This window comes from Limulus polyphemus, unplaced genomic scaffold (assembly GCF_000517525.1).
Source record: "Limulus polyphemus unplaced genomic scaffold, Limulus_polyphemus-2.1.2 Scaffold252, whole genome shotgun sequence".
NCBI lineage: Eukaryota > Metazoa > Arthropoda > Merostomata > Xiphosura > Limulidae > Limulus > Limulus polyphemus.
Window position 1 is genome coordinate 652,103 of NW_013665862.1, and position 12,506 is coordinate 664,608.

At 33.2% G+C, this 12,506-nt stretch overlaps 1 protein-coding gene across 3 annotated transcripts in view; it reads left to right on the forward strand.

Moving 5' to 3' along the window:
- Nucleotides 1-12,506, forward strand: part of LOC106478808 (protein bicaudal C homolog 1-B-like) — a 56,987-nt gene that overhangs the window by 25,627 nt on the left and 18,854 nt on the right. For all 3 annotated transcript variants that reach the window (XM_022382487.1, XM_022382488.1, XM_013939378.2), the window contains 7 exons: nucleotides 700-942; nucleotides 1,813-1,870; nucleotides 2,372-2,445; nucleotides 3,612-3,822; nucleotides 6,145-6,459; nucleotides 10,174-10,311; nucleotides 10,998-11,163. In XM_022382487.1, the coding sequence (XP_022238195.1) occupies nucleotides 700-942; nucleotides 1,813-1,870; nucleotides 2,372-2,445; nucleotides 3,612-3,822; nucleotides 6,145-6,459; nucleotides 10,174-10,311; nucleotides 10,998-11,163 (1,205 nt within the window). The remainder of the gene's footprint in view (nucleotides 1-699; nucleotides 943-1,812; nucleotides 1,871-2,371; nucleotides 2,446-3,611; nucleotides 3,823-6,144; nucleotides 6,460-10,173; nucleotides 10,312-10,997; nucleotides 11,164-12,506) is intronic.

Sequence of the window (12,506 nt, forward strand, 5' to 3'; positions counted from 1 at the left end):
GACCTTATAAAAGAAATGAAATAGTAAAAGATTTTGGATAGAACTATAAGCATTACCTTAATATTTCTTATGTAGTTCATACTCTAAACCTCCAGCTTTTGTGCTTCCTTAGATATCTAGGGCCCGGCATGGCCAGGTGGTTTGGGCACTCAATTCATAATCTGCAGTTTGTGGGTTCAAATCCCTGTCCCACCAAATATCCTCGCCCTTTCAGCCATGGGGGTATTATAATGTGACTGGTAATCCCACCATTCATTGGTAAAAGAGTTGCCCTCCCTATAGTTTTACACTGTTAAATTGGTGATGGTTAGCACAGATAGCCCTCGTGTAGCTTTGTGCAAAATTCAAACAAACAAACCCTCAGAGATCTTCTAGCTGTTTATTTATGCACTTCCATGCTTCCTCAAATTTCATCTTTCTGTTTATTAATGCAATCTTGCAGCATGAGGAATCTATACTGTATCAATACTTGCCATTCAGTGAGTCCTGAAGAGATGTCTAAGTTACAGTATTGTAAAGTTTTCTGGTTTTTATTATTTCATGCTTCTACAATTAGCAATATTTTTTTTAAGATTATATTTTAAAATACAATTGTATAATTATTCTCAACAAATATGTTTATTATTATTATTATTATTATTATTATTATTACTTTCTGGTTACAGAAATTTCATATTTCATTCATTTATAATTCCACAGACAATATTTCCAGTAACACTGAATATAGAAATACCTCCACATAACCAGAGTTTTGTCATGGGGAGAAACAGAATAAATGTGCAAACAATAATGCAGCAAACAGGTGCACTCATAACCTTCCCTGATTCCACAGTTGGTTTATCTGAATCAACAGAGAGTTTGGTTACTCGTGTGCAGCGTGCCTCTACCGTGATAATCAGTGGTGTAATTGATGCTATATATGTAGCCTGGCAAGAGTTAATGGTGAGTTACAGAATAAAAATTATCAATTCGAATAACCTTTCTAAATCAAAATGTAGCATAAAAAAATATTTATTAGTTTAACAGATGAATTATAGTTGTTTAAAGTATGTAATCATTTTTTATGCTCTTATTTGCTAACATTATTCATCATTAATATTAGTTAAGATCTTGCAGTATTGTGGATGAAAACTTGCATAATGTTCACTTGATACAGAATAAAAATGGATAATATTTATTTTTACCTTGAATTGTACAACTTAATTTTCATGAACTTGAATTATCAAAATGTCAGGGAGCTGGAACATAAAAACAGATGGTTTATTACAAACAATTTTTGAGTATCAAAGTTGTTTATTACTAGCAATGTTGAAGATTTTATTTTTCTGACAGCTTCATCAGCTTGTGTTTTTCTTTTGACATGCTTTCATAAATTTAGGAATTGTCATTGTCACCATGTGAAAAGTTGTAAGTACCTTAATATTTATCAATATTTGCTGACATTATAAAATTAACTTGCAGCTTAAAGTATTTGAGGAATAAATTATGCACAGGTTTTCTCTCTTTATACAAAAATCTGGTTTGACTTTTCTACTTTATTATGTAAAATTGTTTGCCTACAGTATAGGCTTTAGAGCAAACCTATTTACATTGACAAAACAAATTCGTTTTTTGGGGTGGGGGGTGGCTGTATCAGCTTTCCAGTCGACTCGCAAAAATTGGATAATGAACTACTGTTAGTTCAATGCACTAAGAATGAAAAAAAAAAATGGATGACAATTTGTCATTTTCATGTGTACCACAAGCACTTTAATGACAATTTCTATGACTATTTATACTGGAACTAGAAAATTAAATTTCTTATTTTTGTAGGGCTATCTTCCTCTAGTTCTTATGTTTGATCTGAAAGATGGACAGGAGTTAAACACAGGTACTAGAAATTTTAATTTTATTGTATCATTTCTTGGGAGGCTTCTTCTGTTGTACAGTTATCCACATAGGTTTTAGAACATGTATGAAGAATGTTGTTAATTTAGTTTTTTCCTATTTTGTATGTTGTTGAATGCTTGATATATTCACTAAATAACTTTAAATACCACTTGAAAATATTAGGAGTATGAGTGGGGAAACTGACATGTGTACGTGCACTGAAGACCTTGTGTTTAATATATATATATATAATTTTTGCTGTTAAAAGTAATAATGGATAATTGTTCAAAGTTTTTAATGCTTAAGCTTTCTTAATTTGTTTAAGTCATTATGCATAAGTACAGAAGCGGGTGCAAGGACGGTGGTAGATTTAGTTTTGTATAGCTTGTTCAGTTATTTAGCCACTAATATTAACTGCATTCTTTGTTACCAAATACTAAGTAAATAACCATACAAGTTAAATTTATTGGAATTAATTCAGAAATATTTTACTTAATATCAGCCCTTATTCACCAACTCATGGAATATCTGAAAGTTAACATCATAATCAGACCCAAGCCAAGACAGAACAGTAAGGTATGTTTTTGTTTTAGTTCAGAACAGTACTTGTTGCTTACAAAAAAAAAAACAAAACAAAGTAAAGCTTAAATAAATAATTAATTAAGGAAGTACTCTGTTATGTAAAACTTGTTGTTATGACTTGAATAAAGTTCTTGACACTGTCATGTATCTTCTATCCAAGAAATGGTTGTTGAGAGAGACACATACACTTTTTATTTTGTAACAGAAGTTCCAAGTCTCTTAATGGCATATCGTGCTAGAGACGGGGTTCAGCTTAAATTAACCTTTAGTAGTGTTTGGGAACCTTTGGATTAATAAAACATTCAAAATTTTTCTTTTGGCATAATTTCCAGTTTTGTGTATTAGTTTGTCTGATTTCCAGTTGATTTTATGATCAAGATTCCTCATGTATAGAAAAAATAGCATTAATGGTGTGACCATTTGCAACGTTACCTTATTTTCTACAATCTTTCGTATTACCTAGGTTAGAACTTCATTCCTTGTACTTGTTGTACCTGATGATGATGCCAGGTTAACCTGGTAAAATATTGTAACAAGATATATTATACTCTGTATATCTGACAAAAAAACCCAACAAGTTTTAAGTGATTTCTTTCACAAGTAGAAAGACACGAAGGCAGAAATTAAACAAAAATATTGATCAAGGTTGGAAATAAATCCTTCAATTTTCCCTGATCTTACCTAAATTCTTTAATAATCTTAATGATAAATCAACATTACTTGACAATCATTAAAAATTATGCTTTTAAAAATATTAATGTTATTAAGTGTCAGTTGTTCTTTTTGCTGATAATCTTCTCACAATATTTGATTATAAAAGTTCAAATTGATAGTATTATAATTTCTTAAAAGCTTAGTATAGCATTTGTGCTCTCTTCCTTTCTCTCGTGTGTGTATGTGCATGCGTACACAAATTTTTTAAGAACTGCAGCTTCATTGGATGCAATCTCTACCACAGACTTTAGTAATTCTCAGTTGGTCTTAATTTTTGTTTTTGCTTCTTGTGCACTTCAAACGTTTTCATAATACTTCCAAAATACTAGCAATTTGCAGTTTTATATATATGTATATGTATAAAAAATTATATATGTAATTTTGTTTTTTACTTATTTCAAGAAATTGTTTACTGTGATTTGTAAGTTATTCTGTGCAACTTGTAGTCGGTTGTGGTACGGGGATCAGAGAAAGATTCTCGAGCTCTGTTTGAAGTTAGAAGACAGCTGCTTGGATTGGATGAGTCAGCAGTACCTTTGTGTTGTGACAAGCACTTTCTTTCTAGAGCACATCCCATTTTGATGTCTACTTTAGGCCTCACTGGAGGAACCTTGAATCTCCAAAACCAACTGAGAGACATCAGTAGAGTACTTAGTGGTACGTATTAGAATTTTGAAATGAAGTAAGAAAAATGTTTCTGATTGTATTTTATAGGAGCACTAAATAAAGTGACATCTAAAATCTTGTCTAAATGAATTAACAACAAATTAGTAAATACATTTACTGTTCTTTTATGTCCTATATCTCAAAATATCACTTATCTCCATTAGTTATGTAAATTTATGAATTTTCTTTGTTAATTTGAAGGATTAGTTAACATGCTCATGTAAAGTATTGGTTTTCATTGTTTACGATATGTGTGTGTGTGTGTGTGTGTAATCCTACATGGTTAATTTATTTTGCTAAATCTACAGTGTATGTATGTAGACATGTTACTTGTCTTTTGTGCTTATATATATAAAAAATTCTAAACAGTAAAAAAGCTTACTTGTATTGTCAGGTTTTTATAGGGCCAGATTCTTTATAGTAGGTGTCTGTGATTTGTTAGTGATAAATTTGAACAATAAACAAACATCACACTATCCACTTGTTTTTAAATAATGTATTCAAATGAAAGTCAAACATCATGGTATAATGATACTCACTTAAAGCATTGAGAAAAATTCAGAAGATTCAAGTAATGTGACATTAGTTCTCAACAAATGACATAAACAATTACATAATCAAACCTGTGATAAGTTATCACTACTAACAATATTATGTGAATTATTACTCTGGTATTAAATTTAAATGGAACAATAATATATATAACATGCATATTTAATGAATTTTATTATTGATGTTTATTTCGGTGTGTATGACTAATAGATTTGGTTAGTTTATTTGTGTAATTTTGAATAATTTAAAAATAGATAATAAATATCAATTTTTGTGTGTCGCATGGTATGTTGAATGCAGCATTGGCTCAAATTAGATGTTTGTGATGTCCTAATACAAAGTCTATAGTTTCTTACGGATTAGATACTCAAATTATTGATATTTACAAGCTAGAATGTAAAATAAGAACCCCCTGTCTTTTTTATTTTCTGAGATAGTAATATATTTATTGAATCAATTAAGGTGGCCCTGCCCACCTCTTCAATTTTTCAAAATACATAGTTTGCCCCAATGATGTGCGTGTAAATAATCAAAAGCCCAGAATGCCCCCCCCCCCCCTTAGTGGCTTTCTCAAGCTCTTTGAAACATTTGGACAGCAAACCTTCTTTCTTTGTTAGTTCAAGTGGTAAGGTAAGACATTAGTGAGCTTGAAATTTCATGTTTGTTTTAGACCCAAATACAGCTTAGTTACTAAGCTTGATAAATTATAGTGGAATTCTATGGTATTGATATATATATATATGAATTTTGGTTTTTGGTTCCTCCACATGTAAAATTTGACAAGGCTTGGCAACCTGCAGCAAACGAGTACAAAGTTCATAACTAGAAGAGAATTGTTTGCTACACTTCTTTATTTACAGTTCTGTGTTTTAAGAAAAATAAGTTTTTAAAATACCTATTTGTAAATAGTAATGTATATACATATATAATATAACTGAAATGTGATTTTATTTTACAAAATACTAGTCCACTAAAATGCAGCCAAGACTCACTTTGTAAAGTCTTTTATATTTTTGGATATCGTAACATGAGTGCATGTGTGTTGAGTCATTGCGGCTTCTGTAATGATAGCCAGACATGGCTTGAAAGGTCACTATGATAAAAATATAAAAAAAAATATATATATATATATATATATAATAGGAGATTTAAGCTATTTAGTCTAAACATTTGTTTTTGTGCTATAATATGTAATCATTCTAGAGTGAAAAAAGCATAATTTATATTTATTTCCTAATTTTTTATGGTGGTTACAGGGTTGATCAAATTGACCCAACCAGTACAGAGGTACATTAGTGAAAGTAACAGATAAAATTTAGTTTTTTTCTAACAAAGCATTATATGGAGGTTATAAAGATTTTGCATGTGAAATTTAAAAGTTTTTTTGATGCATAAAAGTATTTTTAATCTTAAAATCAAAATTACTTTGCATGTTGGATAGTTAAGAAATCTTAATACTTAATAACGAGAAAAAATTTGATACCTTATGTACAAAAGCCTTGTAATGTTTACTTATAATTTGCAAAATGTCATGAAGATGTGCTTACTAATTAAAGTTATGGCATGAAAACTATAATAAGCACAAAATGGTTAAGAGGTTAGTTCCTGGGACTGAGCCCGTGCTGAGAGAGTTAAGATTTTTGAACACTGTATTTAGTTAATTTTATGATGAAGCATAAAGTAAATGTTTGTATTTTCATTATTATTACTCTCTCACCCAGTATCTTTTTTTTAATAGCTGGCTAATTTTTGTTTTTTTAGAAAAAAATAAAGAAACTGCCATTACTGGTAATATCCCATCAAGTCCTCATTTTCTCATGAACAATATCGAGAATCTTCAACTGCCTCTTAACTCATCACTCCTCTCTACTTTGATAGCCAACCAGTCTCAGCTATTGGCAGCAAATTCTGTCTCAAATATCTATAACCAGTTTCCACAGAACTATATTCCCAACATTTATGGTAATTTTTTTTCAACTCGAATGGCCAATTTGTTTAATAATCCAAGCTATTTGCCTAGAGATGGATTGGGAATAAATCCGTATGAATTGCTGATGACTGGAATCCCTGATCAAGGTGCAGTAATATCTTTTATAATGTATTACAATACAACATTACTTAAGTACTTAGTTGTTATAAAAGTTTCTAGAATAATAAGTAATATTACATACAATTATTACTTAATTACACAGGTGGATAAAATTATGTGAAGGTGACTGATCTAAATAAGCCATACATTAAATAATTTAATTTTTATTTACAATTAACTATGATTAATTTTATATATATATTAATTAACAATGCTGAATGCTATATTAATGGGCAGGGCATAGCCTAGTGGCTAATATGCTCACACTGATTATGGGGATTCATGGTTAGTGTCATATTGTTACAAAAAGGCATTCCTTACTTTGGATTTCTAAATGTATTGTAAGAGTTAAATCCTACTTTCAACCAGATAATAGTAGTTTAAGAGTTGGCAGTGGATATTGCTGGCAATTTGCCTCCATCTAGTCTGTCAGCTGAAAATTAGGAATGGCTGTCTAGATAGCCCTTGTCTAGTTTTGTGCAAAAATTCTAAAAAAGCATTAGCAAATGTTTTTGTACAAGGATACGCACATAATAGTAAACCCTCTCAACTCCAAGTGTCCTTTCTTTTGGTCCCTTGTTCCTCATCCTTTTGCTCTAGCTGTTGATGTTCTCAGCCAGGACTGTCTCACCTTTATCTATATGCCTATCCTCCTCTTCGCCTCCTCCCTTGGGTCTTTACTTTCATATATGACACTCCTTGTTGGGTCCTACTGGTGTCACCTTTTTGGCCAACTCAGCCTTGTTTTACCCTGCTTCTTTGCTCATTATCCAAACCCACCTTTCCTCTATCCAGTGTCCCCGATCTATTTCTTCAACTTCACTCTTCCCTTTTCTTTGAGGGGTATCATCCCTCCATCTTCATGTGTGGGATTTGTCAGATCCATTGCCAGTCAGCTAAACTCTCTGATAGTGTAGCAGTCTTCTTGTCACATTCCTGTTGCCCTTCCACCATGTCTGTCTTTCAACAAAAGTGGAGAGTCTTTCCTTGTTGGTCCATCTGCCACTCCTTTCTTCCTGGCTGTCCTCCTGTGAACCACTTTTCTACCATTTTTATTTCTTTTTCTTTCACTTTTTGTTTGGCCATGGTTTGTTAGTCTCCACCATTGCTAGTTATTGGGCAGCTTTGTTCACCACGTTTACCTTTGTCTGGTACCATGGGGTATGTTCTTTCCCTTCACTCTGTTCTACTCCTTCATTCTTCACCAACTTCCTCACCTGACTCTCATGCCTGACTGGGACCCTAATATGGTTTTGCATTCTTTCACATGTGCCTTGTTCAAGCTGTTGGCTTTTATCTCTTTGTACCATCTCTCTCTCAAAGTTTATTTCCTCATTCTTCTCACCCGTGATTGCTGTCATTCAGTTGTTTATACTATTGGTGCTTCTCGCACTCTCTTCCACTGAACTTGTATGCTCCTTTACCTAGACCTGTCTTTCCTTCTTGACACTTTTGCTGTGGGAAGGTAACTGTAATTTCTGTCTTGCCTCCCTGTCTTTTTGCCTATATGATCATTCAGACCCAGATCAAGTCCTGTGTCCTGTTTGGTGTTACTTATCACAGACTTCTATTTTTCAGGATCCCTGCCATCACCTGTTTCTACACATGGACCCCTATCTTTCTACCCTTACAGGATGGGTCCATCAACTCCTCCTGTTGGTATATTCTTCTCTGGTTGTGGATACTCCCAGGCTATCTCTCATTTCTTTGCATCAGAGTTGTCACCTGTCTCACTCTTGCTTTCCACCAGGCAGGCATGTGGACGACTCCCCACATGTTTATTGCTCATTATCTTCATCTGGCTGTTTCATTTCCTGCAAGATTTCAACCCCTCCCAGTTGCCATTTTTCAATCAGCCCACCATCTTTGAGATTGGGGTTTTTTCTTTCTCCTTTCTCTCCCTTCCTGTCAATCGGGATTCTACCAGGTGGCTGGTGTTGCCTCCTAGGGTATGTTTATTCCCAAAATCTGCATTAAGCCAGTATAACAAACAGCCCATATTCACTGGATCTACCAGTGCCCATTGCGAGATAGGGTGTTCTGCACAATCACTTGAGTATTGTCATGGTATACAAATTTACTCAACTGCCCAATCCAGAGCATACCAATTTCATGGACTAGCCTGGACAAAACCATCACCAGGGAAGTGACTGCCCACTTATTTGGCTTGTGCTTGCCAGGTTTTAAAAGTAGGGATTTACTGTCACCCATTGCACTCTCTCCACTAAAAGACCTTTCTGGTTGGTGGTCTGATAGGAATCTGATAACTTCTCTGGGTCTTCCCAACACATTTTCTTGCCCATTTTTCTTCAAGTGAAGCATAGGAGACCTTTGCCACTTACCAGTTCTTAGCTGCAGGGGTGATGGACCATGGAGAATCCTCACTGTTTGGGCTTAGCACAATAATGAGAGAAGTAGTATGGTGATGATGCAGTCAGTGAAGTATGGGTCCTGTCTCAAATAGGTACGGTGGCCTGCTTCTGCAGCCAGAGCTTGTCCAGTTAGTTTGATCAAGCCCTTACTATACCGTATACATTGACTTACCAACAACTTTTATGCAAGTGCTTGGTTTTCATGATCACGTTCTGCTCATACCTTCAGTATATTTCACTTTTTTCCTCCCTATCATCTTGGGTGAGGAGTATACCTTGATTGAGACAAAATGCAGTCTTTCACGGGTGTGCCCCCTATGAAGCTCCTGCCATTGGGTGTCACACTCCACTTGGTTACTTTGGTAAATTTTTGCACCAGCTGCTCTACTTCTTGAATGGAGGTGAGTTATTGTCTTCGAAGTTAACATTTTCTACTCTAAAAATGTATTTCTAATACATATACTCACATTCCCACCCGACTTCCCCACTTCTGGTGCCCCTCTTTTTCCTTGCCTTGTCTAAGAACGATGTTATCATGACTGCAAGTGCTTAGGAGGAGTTGCTGTGCATGGAGGTTGTGTTGCTCTCCTATTGATGGAGTCATTATGAACGAACCAGTGGAGTTCACATTAAACGTATGAATTTAGGCAGGAGTTAGCTCAAGGCTAGTGGCATGCAAATTTCATAGGCAGATGCGTGAGGGAAGTAGAATTCTTGAGCGTGGAGATGATTTCTATCAGAAATACATTTTCAGATTAGGAAAATGTTAACTTCAAAAGCAAGAGTCAAAATGTTCAATGTAGCTTATGAAACTATGGAAGGATTTTTTTCATGATATATGAAGTTTGTGAAGCCACCATACAGAGATCTGATAGATAGAAAAGGAAAAACGATAGCACATAAAATTTATGCTCTTAGTATAAGAGTGCATAACAGATTAAAATAAACAAATAGCATTAAAAGTTAATTTCAAACTACAAGAAAGTTATACCAGTTAAGATGAAGGTATATCACATGTGTTGCATTTAATTCTAATGAAAAACTAACTCTGTGTAATATTAAAATGTTTAAGAATATTTAGATATAAAGTTGAAATTGGCTTCAATTATTTGCTATATTGAGATTTACAAAATGTGATGTTTATGTTAAAATGAAGATGTGTGATTGAAGCTGTGATATGCAACATGTAGATATCTATGATTTAGAACAATCATCAAAATCTTACTGAATTCTTGATCCTATATTTCTTTATTAAGGGCAATTTCCTGGTAAAATTATTCTATAAGAAAAAGGAATCTAACGTAAGACAGATGTTTGTTTTTTTTCCAGCTTTTTGTATGTCTGGAAGTAACAGTACTTGTAGTACTCTGTCCAGTCCAAGCCTGAGCCCTCAGCCAAGTCCTCTAAATCTTCTAGGCTCTGACTGGGCAAATGTATGTAGTGGAGGAAGTAACAACAATGAAGAAGGTATGCAAACGTTTTGTTTTTTAAAATGCATCTTTACATTTAAAGTAGGATTCACTGTTTGTTAATGTGGGTTTGTCAACTTATAGAAAACTTAAGAATTTGCTGGTCAACTTCTCATAGGTGATTTTCATTTAGTTTTAATATAAAGGAAAATTTCTAATTAATAAATTATTTTTATCTGTATGTATTTTTTTTATTATGTATTAGGTGAATACACTCAATGGATCAGATTTATTGTGAATATATATGTTGTATATCATAACATTTGGAGACGTATAGTAAATAAAAACATTAAAGCATTATAAATGTATAGAGCTAGTTATAAATAAGGAGATTTTGGGTCACTATGAAAGAGAATTTGTAGAAAAGAAATGATAAGGTTGTGTTGTAGTTGTAATTTTGCTCTTTTTAACCCACCTTCTTTGTATAAAATGGAAACCCTGTTTTCTCTGTGTAATTTCAAAATTCAAAAATAAACTGTGTTTATTGTAATGAAAGTTGATTGTTTTTGTTGGGGAAAAAAGTTCTATTGATTAAACCTTGACATTTTCAACATGCTGAAGTTTAAGTTTAATTGTTATTTGGTTTGTATGGATAGGATGAACATGTATGTTATGTTTACACATGAATTATATAAAAGTTCTTGTCACATATGAATGATAATTCATTATTGATTTTAATTTTAGCATCCATTGGTTGGAAAAATTGGACAGACATTCCTGAAGGTCCCAGACCAGTCTTGGGATATACTGCATCTTCAGGAAACAAAACCCAAAGTACTAATCATGCAGAATTTGGTTTGAATGGAGAAATTTCTTGTCATCCAGAATTAGGATCACGTCCCACATTATGGTAGGAGGACATGTTTTTATGTAAAGGCAAAAATTTGGAATATATTCTTAAGTTCAGCATTTTCCAAAGTCTGGTTCGTGACCCGGTACTGGTCCATCAAAAAAAAAAAAAATAGGCAGTCTGCAGAAAACTAAAAAAATTAAATTAATTTTGACCCTTTCACTACCAGCCACCATTTTTCAACTTTCTCCAAGCATTGTTGTATAATTAAAAAAAAAAAAAAAATAGTAATTAAATCAGTTAATGTAAATATATTCTAATAAAATTAATATTTTCAAATACATTGTAATTTATATTTCCATTTCATCTAATTTGGATTTCTCAGTATTTCAACTATGCTAATATAACAGGAAGGAAAAGTGAAAGTTTGTACTTAAGGCTACAAAACTATAAAATTCACAAGTTGACGGCTGCCTTTATACCTTCAGTCCATCAGGAATTAAGGTGTTCTCACTTAGTGCAACTTAGAGAGCCGAAGATTAAGTTTTATGGTGTTGATAACCTTGAGATTCTTGTGAAATGCCGTAAATTTAAACCACATGTTAGCGAGACACGTTCCCCTGTCTGCAGGTAAGGTCAAAGAAGGGATTTTGTCTGTGTCTCATAAAAGGACCATTTGTTCATTCAAGTTAACCGGTTCTTCGACACCAAAGTTTTAGGAATTTTATTCCAAATGTGTTAAATTTGCTTAATCTGTTAATGGAAATTGACAGGCATGCAAGACCAGAGTCTTGCGTCTGGTAGTGGCAGCAGAGAAGTTGCTGGTGGCTGGTGCTAGAAGCATCAGTTTCTTCTGAGAAGAGAGAATTGTTTGTTACTAGTTTGTTCAAACTAAAAAAATTTTTAGGTTCATTTTTAAGAAGACCCCTCTCCAATATGAATAGATGGCTAAAGAAACGTGCATCACACAAGAAAACCTCAAGTGATGTGCAAATGCAGCTTAGTTCTAGTGAAATTGAAGTTAGTGAAAATAATAGGCCTAATTATGAACGTTTAAGTGATGTGCAGATTGGTATCAAAGAAAACAAAAACCTCTTTGACTCGACAGTATTGTGATGAATATTTGAAGTATGTTTTTATAAGTGGTGGTAGAAATAATGACTTGCCACTATCTTTTCTTTGTTGTTCAACATTATCAAGTGAGCGTGAAACCAACGAAACTGAAACACCATTTGGATACCAGACATCCAGAATACTTGAGTAAGCCAATAGATTTTTTTCATAATTTTTTTTTTTTTTTTTTTATTTTTTACTTTAACCAAAACTAATTTTACTACTTACCTTTTACCGAGATATTCTTACTAATGAAGTACGTTTGGTTGTGGTCCTCACTATTAGTTAAA